This window comes from Alosa alosa, chromosome 7 (genome assembly GCF_017589495.1).
Source record: "Alosa alosa isolate M-15738 ecotype Scorff River chromosome 7, AALO_Geno_1.1, whole genome shotgun sequence".
In the NCBI taxonomy this organism is placed as follows: Eukaryota; Metazoa; Chordata; class Actinopteri; order Clupeiformes; family Clupeidae; genus Alosa; species Alosa alosa.
The window spans coordinates 15,129,397-15,143,671 of NC_063195.1; the positions used below are offsets into that span (position 1 = coordinate 15,129,397).

A 14,275-nucleotide genomic window follows, 5' to 3' on the forward strand; every position below is an offset into this window, starting at 1 on the left:
ATCAATAAAAAAACAAACAAAAATAAAATAAATTAAAGGTATTGAAAATGCTAAACATTGTCCTGCTGAAAGAAAAAAAAATGCTTAGAAACCAGCTGCTAGTAGCTGGTTTTAGCTGGTCTTTGCTGGTTTTCTTCCAGCTCTTGCTGGTCTTTGCTGGTGGGGTGCTGGTTGACATTGTTGCTGGTTGACAAGGTGGTCATGCTGGTTTTCTAGAATGACCAACATAACCTGGCATGGCCAGTTAAACCAGCAATGTAAGACCAGCAACACCAGCTCAAATAACCAGTTTGAGGTGGTGCGACAAGCAAAAACAGCTGAGTTACCATTGTAAGCTGGGTGAACCAGCTACTGCTACACAATCAAAACTCTTGCAGAAACATATCTTCAGCTGGTCATCATTCATTGGGTGGTCCATTAAGCTGGTGAACAAGCTGGTCAACCAACAAACCACCTTAAGCTAGTCATACTGTTTTTTTTAATTATTATTATTGAAACAACAAGAGAAACTATGGAATATGGAAATTGTAGCTATGAATTTTGCGAATATAAAATGTTTTAGTGCGGAGCATTTATGTTGGTGCCGTTGTGCGGAAGGGCGCGCTGATGTTAGTGCGTGTGTGGTGTGCAGTGTGTGGGGCATTCATGTTAGCGCCGGTGTGTGGTGTGCAGTGTGTGGGGCATTCATGTTGGTTCTGGTGTGTGGTGTGCAGTGTGTGGGGCATTCATGTTAGCACCGGTGTGCAGTGTGTGGGGCATTCATGTTGGTTCTGGTGTGTGGTGTGCAGTGTGTGGGCATTCATGTTGGTTCTGGTGTGTGGTGTGCAGTGTATGGGGCATTCATGTTGGTTCTGGTGTGTGGTGTGCAGTGTGTGGGGCATTCATGTTGGTTCTGGTGAACGGTGTGCTTTACTGGTCTGAACTAGTCCTGGAGTACTCACAGTTTCCCTGTCTGAAAGCAATGGCCACTGTGTTCGGGCCTTCACCAAAACTCACTGCAGAGTAGCCCATGTCAGTGCAAGGGTTTGTGGGTAACGTAGCAGTGGAGTATGTAAGGTCATCAGAGGGCATTGTGGGTAATTGAGCTGTGGCATACACAGTGTTGGTTTCTGGGAGAGATGGATTATGGGTATCTTTAATCTCTTCATACATGCAGTCCGGCTGAGGAACCTGATTGGAAGAAACAAAGCAAAGAACATTAAAAGTGACTTAACATACACACAGTTTTGGGTGTTTTTCAGAGGGACCTGGCGACCTTCTCAAAGTAAATGGTAACACTAAAACAAGGGGCTAAATTAAGATTTTTGGAGGAAAAGATCAAACAGTCTGCTGTCCTAATAGATGGCAATGGACCATTAAATTACACAATGATCCAAAACATACAGCCAAACAAGGGAAGAAATGGTTCACAGAGAACAATATCAACATTTAAGAGAAGCCCTGCCAGAGTCCAGACCTCAATCTGTCAAAAAAAGTGAGCACAAGGCCAGAACGATGGCAAATAATTGTTCTTGCCTCAAAACCCAGATTGCTGCTAAAAAGGTAGATAGATATATAGATAGATATATTGATAGATAGATACTTTATTGATCCCCATGGGGAAATTCAAGACGGTTCAAGGTGCGGTTGTGGGGACATAGAGAGGCTTGGTAGCTATTATAAGAACCATGTTAAGAGCTGTGATGTCAAATACAGATGTTTCCATTGGTTATTTAAAAATGGAATTATTTTTTTTTTTTTTTCATAAAATGGCTAAAAAAGATGAAAATGCTTCTTTATCTGATTCAATGTTTCTACCATATTTTCTTACAACCTTTTGGCATGTGGCAGTGTCATTTTCAGTCAGAACAAACATATTGGTCTAAAGACCAAAGAAAATCAACATTAATTTTTTTTTTTTTGTGCAGGGGTATGAATCATTTTGTTCGTAACTGTATATTCGTAATTGCACATTTCCATCCAACCTCAGATGTCAAACTGAAGAGAACATCATTATTGGACAGACTGACTGACTTTAATATTGACTGACTTTAATATTGATTATTATACGGCTCTTCACAATGCTAGTAGAACGCTCCATTGACTTGAATGGGATTTCCCAACGTTCTATGGTAAAATATTTTCATGTAATTACCGCTGCAAACCTATGGTAACGTCGGTGTCTTCCGGACTGAGTGCTAGCCTCCCAGAATGCAATGTGTGTGAATGCTGGATTGTGTAATGTCGGTTTTAGTGAGTGTAATTGCGTTTACCATGTCATGTATGTGTTAGCTTGTGTAGTCTTTCTTTAGGTTGTACCCCATGTGTTTTACCCGGTGTATTTTATGTGACTACCCTGTTTGTGTATCGTGCTTGTGTATCCCTTGTGTTTCCTATGTAATGGTGTCTATGTGGATTCCCGCTTCTGCTATTAAACCTTTGATTGGACAACTGTGTATGTCGCATCAATCGTTACATTGATATTAGAAGCGACTTTTGAACATGGCCTCCGTCCAGTGAGAGAAGCCGGGAGCGGGAGACCTCACCACTGGGTGGAGGCCCACGCAAGAGGATCCGGAGAGAGCCCTTGTAAGGGCTACTAAAAAGCTTATAACGGTCTTCTGTCCTTACTGCCGCTGGAGGAGAGGAGCTGTCGTCTGGACCTGCCTGTGGCCATGGGAGGAGATCTTGCCGGAAGGGGCCTGAAGAAGCGGTCCAGGAGACCAGGAGCCCCTGCCCCCGCCAGGCGGCACGAGGCTGGAGTTGGCAGTGGCCCTGGCCACGACGCATGAGCAGAGCCGAGGGAGAGCGGCAAGGAAGAGGTTCCTGGATGACGGACGGTTGGCAGAGCCGCTGGGGGCAGCGAATTCACGACGGTAGGGCAGCTTCAGCGGAAAAACTGAACTTTAAAACATTTGGGTGCGTGTAAGAGGCACCGTGCTGTGTGGGCGCCCGTTCTAGTTGGCCTGTTGGCCGGCGCCAGAGAGGAAATAAAGAAAGGTTCGCTGTGTTGGGTTGAAGGCACGAGTCAGAAGAGGGGGGTCAAGCCTGCGTCGTGACCATGACGTAGTGGAGCGGGCCGGGAGCAGAGGAGGACAGCTCTGCGAGGAGGCAGCGCGAGGAGGGACGCCGAAACCGGTAGCTGACGGCCTGAGAGCTCAGCGCGTCCGGCTGCAGCGGAGCTGATGCCTGCCTGTCCTGGTCGGTGCGACTGTGGACAGTGTGGAGTGGAGCGACGGAGGTGCAGCGACAGTTGACCCTTGAGTTCCGGTGCTTGGTGCCAGTCTACGGTAGTGTAGGCCACCTAGGGCCCCGCCTGGAGCTGGAGGAGTGCTGCGGTGGCACACCGTGGAAAGTGTGACCTGAGGGCGGTCACTGAAAGGGAGCTGGGGACGAGAGGCGACAGCCATGTGACTACTAGCACGCCCGCACTGGATTGCTAGCAGTTGTGGTTCCCCAAGTTGGCGAGTGAGCTCATGCAGTGTGCACTCCACGTGTTGTTCGCGGTACCACGGACTGATGGACTGAGTGAGTGAATGCCCACACCGACGTTATGGCAATGGCTAAGCTGAGGAGACATTGGCGAAGACGGCAATGGCTCGCGAGGGGGCTGTGTAACGTCGGTGTCTTCCGGACTGAGTGCTAGCCTCCTAGAATGCAATGTGTGTGAATGCTGGATTGTGTAATTGTAGGTTGTACCCCATGTGTTTTACCTGGTGTATTGTATGTGACTACCCTGTTTGTGTATCGTGCTTGTTTTATTGATTTGTTTTATTGAGTCCCTTCAGGGCGGAACAAGACCCCTCCGCTGCGCGTTGGGGTCCAGTTCGCCCTGTTGACTTATTTTCCCAATAATGACCGGCGTTCTATACATTATCCCTTACGTATGACCCAGAGATGAGTTGAAATAATACAACCCATTTTTGAAGCCATCCTTGATATCATTGCCTTTATATTCCATACTGTTGGATCAACTAATAACTTATCACCGACCAAACTGGATACTCAAGCCTATGAGTGGATGTCAGGTTAGAGCAATTGAACAGTCAAACAAAGGAAATGTTTCCCATCTTAAACACTTACCTGGCTGTTTCTTCTGGTGTTTGTATCGTTGGATGGAAGTTCTGTTGGTGAAAAAAAAGTTCAGCAAAAATGTGAATAACACAATCATCATTATTTGTAAGCTGTGCAAATGTCAACGTGTAATGTGTTGCGAAAGCATGCCTTTTGGAGAAAGACTCACAAATCTTCTTTGTTTGTGTGTGTGTGTGTGTGTGTGTGTGAGTGAGTGAGTGAGTGAGAGATACATCTATTGATGTGAATATAGTTCTCTGTCCTGGCATAGGGTGTACCTCACCTTGTGTCTTGTTTCTTTTGTGCCTGTAAAGCAGGAACACTGCAGTTGCCACAACGACCATCACAACGATCAGAGACACAGAGAGGGTCAAGGGACTGGCACCTAACAAAACACAGACAGTAGAACTTAGTGGGCAGTCTCTTTAATATATGTACAGTTTGTCCTGCTTATGCTATATCTATGAGATATGACACTTATAATTAATATACATTAATATTGTGACATTTGTTCCCTGAATAAAAGACATTACAGCATAGGTCCCCACCTAGATATAGCCTACTACATTTTGCAGGCATTTTGTATTTTGTGTATGTGAGTGGAGACAGACCACTGTCCCTGTGTTATGCTAGCTGACCAAAATAAGCAGTCTTTACCAGGAGATGTTGAGATGGTGACTGGAGTCATGGACATGGATGCCGGAGATGATGGCCACGTGGTTGATTTGTCAGGAATATGAATCACATTAGTAGATGCTGGTATTCAAATGTCATTTCCCATTTTCAAAGGTCCAAAATGAGACAAACAAGCTCAAGTCAGAGACTGCATTATTACAATCAGTCTAGGATGGGAATATACATTGGAATGATTTGACAGAGTACCAGCTTCCCTGACAAGCCAAGATCTAGATTTTCTTTGGATATCTTCATTCAAGTCTTGGATTAGACCGTAATCAATGTCAGAGCAAACAAGCCCATACTGTCCAATCTGCAATCGTCACAATGACAAACATCATGCAGCATGGGGTGAAATTATGCCCTAAAAGTTTTGAGAAGCGGGCTTGCAACCAGAAACTCACAGGTCTGGTCCCCAGGGTCAGTAGGAAACATAACAAACTGCATTACTAACACCTCCCTTATCATCCATGCCCTTGAGCAAACCACAAACTGCACTACTAACACCTCCCTCATCATCCATGCCCTTAACACCTCCCTCATCATCCATGCCCTTGAACAAACCACAAACTGCACTACTAACACCTCCCTCATCATCCATGCCCTTGAGCAAACCACAAACTGCACTACTAACACCTCCCTCATCATCCATGCCCTTGAGCAAACCACAAACTGCACTACTAACACCTCCCTCATCATCCATGCCCTTGAACAAACCACAAACTGCACTACTACCATCCTAGCAAACCACAAACTGCACTACTAACACCTCCCTCATCATCCATGTTTGTGTTATGCCCTTGAGCAAAACAAACCACTAAACTTACTGTGTTTGTGTTATCACTGCTCTTACTGTGTTTGTGTTCCCTGAGTATAAGATAGGTCAAATATTGAGGGGTTATTCCAAATCAACAGATTTTAGAAAATATTCTCATCTTAGTACCTTGATTTTGTTTCATGCCAAAACATGTACAGTACAACCCCAAAACAGAAAAAGTTGGGACATTGTGTAAAACGTGAATAAAAACAGAATGTAAAAATCTGCAAATCTCTTAAACTCATATTTAGTTGCAAAAAGGACACAGACAACATATCAAATGTTTAAAATGACAAATTTGACTATTTTGTGGAAAATATATGCTAATTTTGAATTTGATACCAGCAACATGTTTCAAAAAAAGTTGGGACGGGGTAATACAATGTTGGAAAAGTTCTGTAATGATAAAGAAAACAAAGGGAAGAATGTTTCAACTAATTAGGGTAACTGGCAACTAATTAGGGTAAGTGGCAACACGATTGGGTATAAAAAAGAGCATCCCAGAGAGACAGGGACTCTTAGAAGTAAAGATGTAGGGGTATTTATCACTCTGTGTAAACTTAGGTGCACAAATGAGGAAACAATGTCATTTTAATCTTAACATGAAATTGTGAAGTATTTGGGGAGTTAATCATCTACAGGACATAATATTATTAAAACATTCAGAGAATCCAGAGAAATCTTTTGGACCTCAGATGACATTGCATCAATACCAGACCTGTTTCTAGACCTGTCATTGTATGGGCTCAGGAAAAACTCTGATAACCATTGTCTATGTGCACAGTTTAATATCAATTCAAAAACTGCAGCCAACATTGTAACAGCTAAAATTGTATTGAGACATGATACAGTAGATACCACCCTCTTATCTGGGCCTGAGCTTGTTTAAAATGGACTGAGGTAACGTGGAAAAAGGTCCTGTGGTTAGACCAATCAAAATTTGCCATTATTTTTGGAAATCATGGACTCATCTGGGCTAAAGAGGAGAGGGCCTATCTAAGTATCCAACCTATCCAACTTGTTTTAGTTCGAAACCCAACATCTATGACGGTGTGGAGGAGCCTAAGTGCCTACAGCATGGGCATCTTGGCAAAGCACAATCAATTCTGAATGATGTATACAGGTTTTGAGCAACATATAGTGCCATCCAGGCAATGTCTTTTCCAGGGACGACCTTGAATATTTCAGGAAAGCAATGCCAAAATGAATTCTGCACATACACATGTATTTAAATAGTATTTCTCCATAGAGGAAGAGTCCAGGTGCTAAGATGGCCTGTCTGCTGTCCAGATTTGTCAAATTAGGTGCATAATGGAATGAAAAACATGACTAAGAATACCCCATACTGTTGAGCAACTGAAATCCTATTTTGGGGATTAATGGGACAAAATGACATTCTCAAAACTGTAGCAAATGGTCTCCTCAGTTCATTAACATTTACATAATTTTGTAAAGAGGTAAAGCAGCACAGTGGTAAACATGCTCCCGTCCCAACTTTTTTTGAAACATGTTGCTGGCATTAAATTAAAAATTAACATATATTTCCATGAAATAGTCCAAATTTTCGTTTTCACTAGCATTTTACACAACGTCCCAACTTTTTCTGTTTTGGGGTTGTACAACAACTACTGTGCAAAAGGTTTAAGCTTGTATCTACTTCATGTTCTGAGATGTGGAGGCTTCAAAAACAGGGTTGTGGGTCTGATAAAATGCATTTTTTAGAGTGAAGTTATTTGGGTCATCACTTTTGCATGATTCATATTCTTGAAATTGTCAGGGAATATGCTACACTGTCAAGTGTCTTCAACTTGTAAATAATACTGTCAAATATTTGCTAAGCTATGTTGACTTGTTGAAAATTTTATTAATGAAAAATGTAAGTATGTTTTGCCCACCATATCTTCACAATGAATCCCATCAGATACTTTGAATCTATATAACACTACTGTTTTAGTACTTTCTTACCAACTAGGTTGCATCTACCACAAAAAACATGTTTTGAATAGTATATTCACAAAATATTGTGCTGGTACCTTGACTCAAACTCATATTAACTAGATGTACCGCAGAGCGGTACAAAATATGACCGCCGCCTAGTCCAACACATTTTTTCCACAAAAATAAGTCACGCTTGTCAAATTGTGTTCATTTACTACTTTGTTCCTTTTTTGTGTGTTTGTAATTGAGTGTGTGCAGAGTGTGTAATCGTTTTTGTGTATATGTGTTTGTTTGTGTGTGTGTGTGTGTGTGTGTACAGTATGTAGGTGTGTTTGTATGGGTGCATGTGTATGTGTGTTTATGTGTTTGTGTGCGTGTTTGTGCGTGTCATGTGTGTGCATGTGTAGTGTGTGTGTGTTTACGTGTCTTTGTGTGTGTGTGTTTTTATGTGTGTGTGTCTTTATGTATGTGTACATAAATAAAGCAAATCAGGGAACCACCTACTCTTTGCGATAAGTGCCATGGGATCTTTAACAAACATGGTGAGTCAGGACCTCAATTTAACATTCATGCAAAGGAAAACATCTGCAGTACAGTGTCCCTGTCACTGCAATAGGACATTAGGATTGATATTCGTTTGGTGGCTTTTGGCCACAGGGAAGAGTGCCACCTACTGGCCAGCCACCAACACCCCTTCCAGCAGGAACCTACTCTTCCAAGGAGGTTTCTTATCCAAGTACTAACTAAGCCTGCTTAGCTTCAGTAATTCAGCAAAGTCAGGGTATCTGCTGGTCTGGCTGCTGGCTAAAAACAAAAGGTGAAAGGCATATATGATTGTAACTGTCTCACTGAATTGCATTGTGCACACTCAATTCTCACTGGTATCTGCTAGACAACAAGTACCAAAACATGATTAGTTCATAGATTTCACCTGTAAAATACATTTTATACAACCCAACCCCCATCTGGCCTGTTCATAATTCTGAGAAATTCTTGAATTGTGTGCATGTGTGTGTGTACGTGTTTGTGTGTGTGTGTGTGTGTGTGTGTGTGTGTGTGTGTGTGTGTGTGTGCTTGTGTGTGTGCCTGTGTGTGTGCATGTGCATGCATGCGTACATATGTCTACTGTGTGTGTATGTGTCATACGTATGATTACTGTGAATGTATGTGTGTGTGTGTGAATATCTGATTATGCACATATGTGCATATGGAATGGGTTAACATGACCCCTGGAGGCAAACATATGCAAAAAATTGGTCATCCTAGGCCCTACGGTTCTCAAGATATTCACAGAAAACTGTGTCCGGCCACCTACAGGCCAGTTGGTGTACAGTAACATAAATGAATTTATTGTATGGCCCTATGTGTATCTTTGCAGTGGCAAGCTTTCTTAATGACATTACAGTATGTGTCGATAGGAAAGCACTCACAGGTGGGTGCATCCGTAAATTTGCATTCAGTTGACCCACTACTACTTTCCCTATTTTACAGAAATACCCCATTCAAAAGGAGAAAACACATATCCTGTATTACTTACACCTGTCTTAACATAGTCACTCCTACTCATCCTGGATTGGTGTTACGTAATGGAATGTGTTAAAGGAACCGTATGTAAGAAATGTATTTCAATGAATCATAAAATGGCCCTGATATGTCACTAGACATTAAGAAATCATGTTCATTTCAAACACTTATATCACTGACAACAGTAGTCTGGCCAGGATATTGTCATTTAAAAAGTGAAGTTGCAGCCCTCAACTGATGTTGATGTTGTGTTTTGACATGTCATGTTGTGTTTTGGCCTGATGCGCCACCCTTCACCTACTGTATCTACTAATCACAAAGTCAGTAGTGTTTCAGCATCCGGGTTGGAACCTCGAGTTAGGGGGGAGGAGGAGGGGATACACCGCTCTACAGTAAATTGAAATTACCAGTTTTGGCCACAATCTTACATATGGTTCCTTTAAGCAGACAATGTTATGTCAAGCCTCGCTTTATCACTTAACTTGGATTTCTTAATTCTGCCTTTGTGAAATACCCCTCAGGTGGGAGGCATCTGTTGATTTCACATGGAATGACCCATAGGTCACCTTTAAGAAGCATGAGGGGGTAAAACTCACTTTTGATGACCTCCAGTCTGACCACACTCTTTGTTTCTTCTACCCCACACCAATATATCCCAGAATCCTCTGCTCTTAAGTCAGTGATGGTCACATTGAAGATTCTGGCAGAGATTTCAGGCTGAAGATCCTTGTCTTCTTTTAAAATGTATCTATTGTGGTTTGGAGCTAGTGATGACACCAGGAAATCTTCCAACTTACAACCAGTGTCTTTTGCTCGGCAAAAGTACTTGGCTGTATTTTTGCTGGTCTGATCATGTTGATATTTGCAGGTGATGATGACAGACTTTCCCTCATCTCCTGCCACCACTGTGAAATGTAACGGACATGATCAATAATTAAAACAATAATTTCAACTTCTACATTATTTTATTTTTTTAATAGTTGAGTGACAGACCACATAGCAAATGTTGACATAATATTGTTCCACTATATATGGTAAAATCTTGGTGTCTGGTGTCAGAGTAAAAGCCTTTGGTTCTCCATCTCCATCTCTGGAGCTGGAATAGCCTTGGTAATAGAATTATAGAAACCTGTGGAAAAACCCACAGGGCTTGCACTTAGGGGCTGTTCACACCTGTGACCAACAACAAGGAAAGTCTCTCCTTGTGTTAATGAATGTGACGGCTACAATTTGATGGATTCTGATTGGCTGTCATTGTTTTATCCGTCTCAAAATCTGGTTATTGTTCTTGGTGTGAATGACCCTTGGATGGCCCTTAGGAAAAAGTCTTGGACATGTGTGGATTTGCAGTATTTGTTTGTATTTATTTTTGTGTCTGTTTGTTTGTTGTTTGTCACTTACCTTCTCTGACAAGTAACTCCTGCTCAGTGGTTACAAAATTTACTTCAGTAATGACTGCACAAGTGTACTTCCCAGAATACTCGGCTCTCAGTCCTCCGATCGTCACATTGAACACTCTGGAAACGGTGTCGTCATACAGAGTCTCGTGTCCATTTTTTGCCTGAGTCTGCCCTTGTTCAGATTTAATCAGACAGTTGTCTCCGCTTTTTTCACATTCCCCCTTACAGAGGCATTTGCTCTTATTCTGAGAGCCCTCTGCATATGGACATCTGAATGTTGCTGAATCTCCAACATCTCCAATGACTGGATTCACTTTTAACAAGATAGATAGATAGAGACAGGCAGACAGTTAGATATAAGCAGGAAAGAAATGCTCAAGTTTAGAAATGCTCAACACTTCAAAAATAAGTTAAGAACACACTTTTATACAGTAGTTTCTAGTTTTACTGGTTTTCCCTCCAAAAGAGCCTACCCTGTATGTGGACTTCCATGAGCAGGTCTGGTGTTTCTGATGGTGATGCTCCTCCAGCTGCACACCAGTACACTCCTGTGTCCTCCCCAGTCAGGTTAGTCATGGTCACCAAGAAGTTCTTGCCCTGTTTATGGTCAGTCAGCTTCAGTCTCTGAGAGGTTCGCTGTCTGCTCTCTTTATCGGATACAATGATGTCACATCCTGCACCCTTGCAGAAGTACTTGTGTCTGTCTACATGCTGTGCATCATATGGGCATTTGATGGTAACTACTCCAGCAAGAGGTCCAGTTTCCTTTATGATATCCTCATAAGAACCTATAAAACCCCAAAACACAAATTCCATTCATTATCTTGATATGATTCATCACAGTAAAAAGGTCACGCATTTGTATAGACTATTTTGATTCCATATACATGTGTTCAGTCAAGAACACATGTCGAGTCGTAGAGAGACTGGGCCAATGATGGCACTTAGCAGGAAGCTGGAAAGGGAAACCCCTGCTATGGCAAGTCCTGATGACAGCTCGAGATTGACAGGCTCATACGGGCCAAAAGGCAACTTAAAGGAACATGCCAACTCTTTTGGGAAATTAGCTTGTTTGCTGTCTGCTCTAAGTTAAATAAGAGGATACATATGTTTCTCTTATCTGTGTGTGCAATAACCCAGTCTGACACCATTGGGCTAGCTTTGCATAATTCACTGGAAGTGGGTTACACCATTTAGACTATAGATAAACAGAGTTATAGGCTAAATGCTGTAACTCAAAGAAGATAAGGTCATCATTTCATGTAACTCTGGGGTAGACTGCAAATTAGTTATTTTTTCCTTTAAGAAACAAGCAAGCAGAGAGGGACTAATGAGAAGGTATTAGTGTGTGATTGACATGCAGGCAGTGATGAACATATTACTGGTTTCTAGAACTTCTCTTGTGGAACTTAAACTATTCTCAACTCATATCCACCTCAGCAGAGCCGGACAGTAACAGAGTACATTTACTTGAGTACAGTACTTGAGTACAATTTTGAGGGATCTGTACTTTACTCAAGTATCATTTTTGGGGAGTACTCATGACTTTACTCAAGTTCATTTGAGAGGCAAATATTGTACTCTTCACTCCACTACATTTATATCCATAACCGTGAGTACCTGTTACTTCTTCTAAAAAAAAAGGAAAAAGCAAAAATCTCGGAAACCCTCAATTTGTTGTTTCCCTCTCAAACGTGATTGGATTGTGCAGGCGCCACTGATTGGGACAGCCAGCAATCACCTTCAGCTTTCCGCCAAAGTCAACTCCATGGTTAGATTTAGATAAGAGACGAAACCATGGACAAAACAATGGATGAAGACGCAACAGGTCCATCCCGGGAATGTGCCAACCTGTGGCCCCACCTTGCCAGACTATTTCAATTTTCTGAACAACTTAATGATAGTTTTTCGCTTCAAGTGTTTCAATTGCAAAATAGTATTTTGTATTTGAAATATGTATTTGAAATACATGTATTATAAATACTGCCCATCCCTGGCAACATGGTAAAAATATATAAATGACTTGATTTTACTTTCAATTCCTTTTACATTCTCCAAGGTATTAACATTAACATTTTTCATAAATCCATGTAGGATGTTTCTGTACATAAATGTAAGCACTGTGGCAGTAGTAATGCAATATTTAGAAAATGTACTCTTGTACTCTTGATACTCAAGTACTTTTAAAAACAAGTACTTCAGTACTTTTACTTAAGTAGACATCTGACTGTTGTACTTTAACTTGTACTTCAGTAAAATTTAGCAAAGGGTATCTGTACTTTTACTCAAGTAATGAAGCTGTGTACTCTGTCCGCCTCTGCACCTCAGTCAGAATTGGACTACACAACATACTCATAGACTGTATTTATCTGTATACTTTGTTAAATAACATATGGTTATGGTTATAGTATTAGCAGACACTTAAAGGCCAAATCAAAATGAAAGATAACCAAATATAACCTCATTGAGGTGACATGACATGACATTTATTGGTTTACTTCACCACCCTGTTATGTGTGTTCACTCAAAGTCAACGAGCACCACAAAACCAGAAAACGTAACCAATGTAGGTTGGCCATGTGTAGCCCAGAGTGTCAAATGTTGAAACAAGTCTCGACCCATAATTCTTTAAAAATGAGGTGACTTACATGAGATCAGGTAGATAAGAAGTACGATGAGGTTCTTCATTGTGGATTTAGGTCAAGAAGATCCAACCTGACGTGTGATAGAGCAGCGGTGTGTTTACAAGGGCTCCTGCAAACTTTGCCGTGTGCTTTGTAGCGAGAGGCACTGGCAATCAACGTGAAACTGGATGTTTCTTTTTATGCTCTGTTTCTGTTTGAGGTCTGAGCACTTCCTGTGTATTTCAGAGTTGCCAAGTCCTCCTGTCATCACTGCCTGTCACCTCTTGCACAAAAACGAGAGAGAGGAGAGACAGAAAAAGAGGAAGAGAGAACAACGAAGAAAAATCAGAGTGAGCGTATGTGTGTCAGAGAGGGAGCGAGAGATTCAGATTAAAAAAGAGAGTGTGAGAGAGAGAGCACGTGTTCAAAACACAGTGTTATAGACCTCTCCTGTAAATCGAAAACAACTTCACCTTTTAACCTGTCTCTGGCATGTTGCCTCACAGAACTTATACTGAGAAGAAATAAAACAAATCTTTATAGATATTATGAGAAGATACAGTATCAAGCTATCACACTTCAAATCCAATGAGTGTTTTGTTGGTTAGATTCTTTCCCTGGGACTTGGCTTAGGCCTACCTGATGACTGTGGGGGTTAAAAAAGAAGACTGTAATGGATGATGATCAGAGCCGGACAGTAACAGAGTACATTTACTTGAGTACAGTACTTGAGTACAATTTTGAGGGATCTGTACTTTATTCGAGTATCATTTTTGGGGAGTACTCATGACTTTACTCAAGTACATTTGAGAGGCAAATATTGTACTCTTCACTCCACTACATTTCTATCCATAACCGTGAGTACCCGTTACTTCTTCTAAAAAAAAAGGAAAAAAGAAAAATCTCGGAAACCCTCAATTTGTTGTTTCCCTCTCAAACGTGATTGGATTGTGCAGGCGCCACTGATTGGGACAGCCTATCAGCAATCACCTTCAGCTTTCCGCCAAAGTCAACTCCCTGGTCAGATTTAGATAAGAGACGAAATCATGGACAAAACAATGGATGAAGACGCAGCAGGTCCATCCCGGGAATGTGCCAACCTGTGGCCCCACCTCGCCAGACTATTTCAATTTTCTGAACAAGTTAATGTTGATGATGTAATGATAGTTTTCGCTTCAAGTGTTTCAATTACAAAATAGTATTTTGTATTTGCAATACGTATTTGAAATACATGTATTAGAAAT

The 14,275-nt window shown here is 41.6% G+C and overlaps 1 protein-coding gene across 2 annotated transcripts; it reads right to left on the bottom strand.

The window, feature by feature from the left end:
* Nucleotides 1–815: 815 nt before the first annotated feature.
* Nucleotides 816–13,181, bottom strand: LOC125297968 (polymeric immunoglobulin receptor-like). Of its 2 annotated transcripts, XM_048248568.1 has the most exons (8): nucleotides 13,056–13,181; nucleotides 10,881–11,195; nucleotides 10,409–10,720; nucleotides 9,604–9,912; nucleotides 4,711–4,809; nucleotides 4,337–4,438; nucleotides 4,063–4,103; nucleotides 816–1,170 (listed from the first exon to the last, which is right to left on the bottom strand). In XM_048248568.1, the coding sequence occupies exons 1-8, from the start codon at nucleotides 13,093–13,095 to the stop codon at nucleotides 910–912; spliced, it is 1,479 nt and encodes a 492-aa protein (XP_048104525.1). In that variant the 5' UTR covers nucleotides 13,096–13,181; the 3' UTR covers nucleotides 816–909. The 2 variants fall into 2 exon arrangements, with proteins under 2 accessions (XP_048104525.1, XP_048104526.1); XM_048248569.1 differs by lacking the exon at nucleotides 4,711–4,809.
* Nucleotides 13,182–14,275: the final 1,094 nt, after the last annotated feature.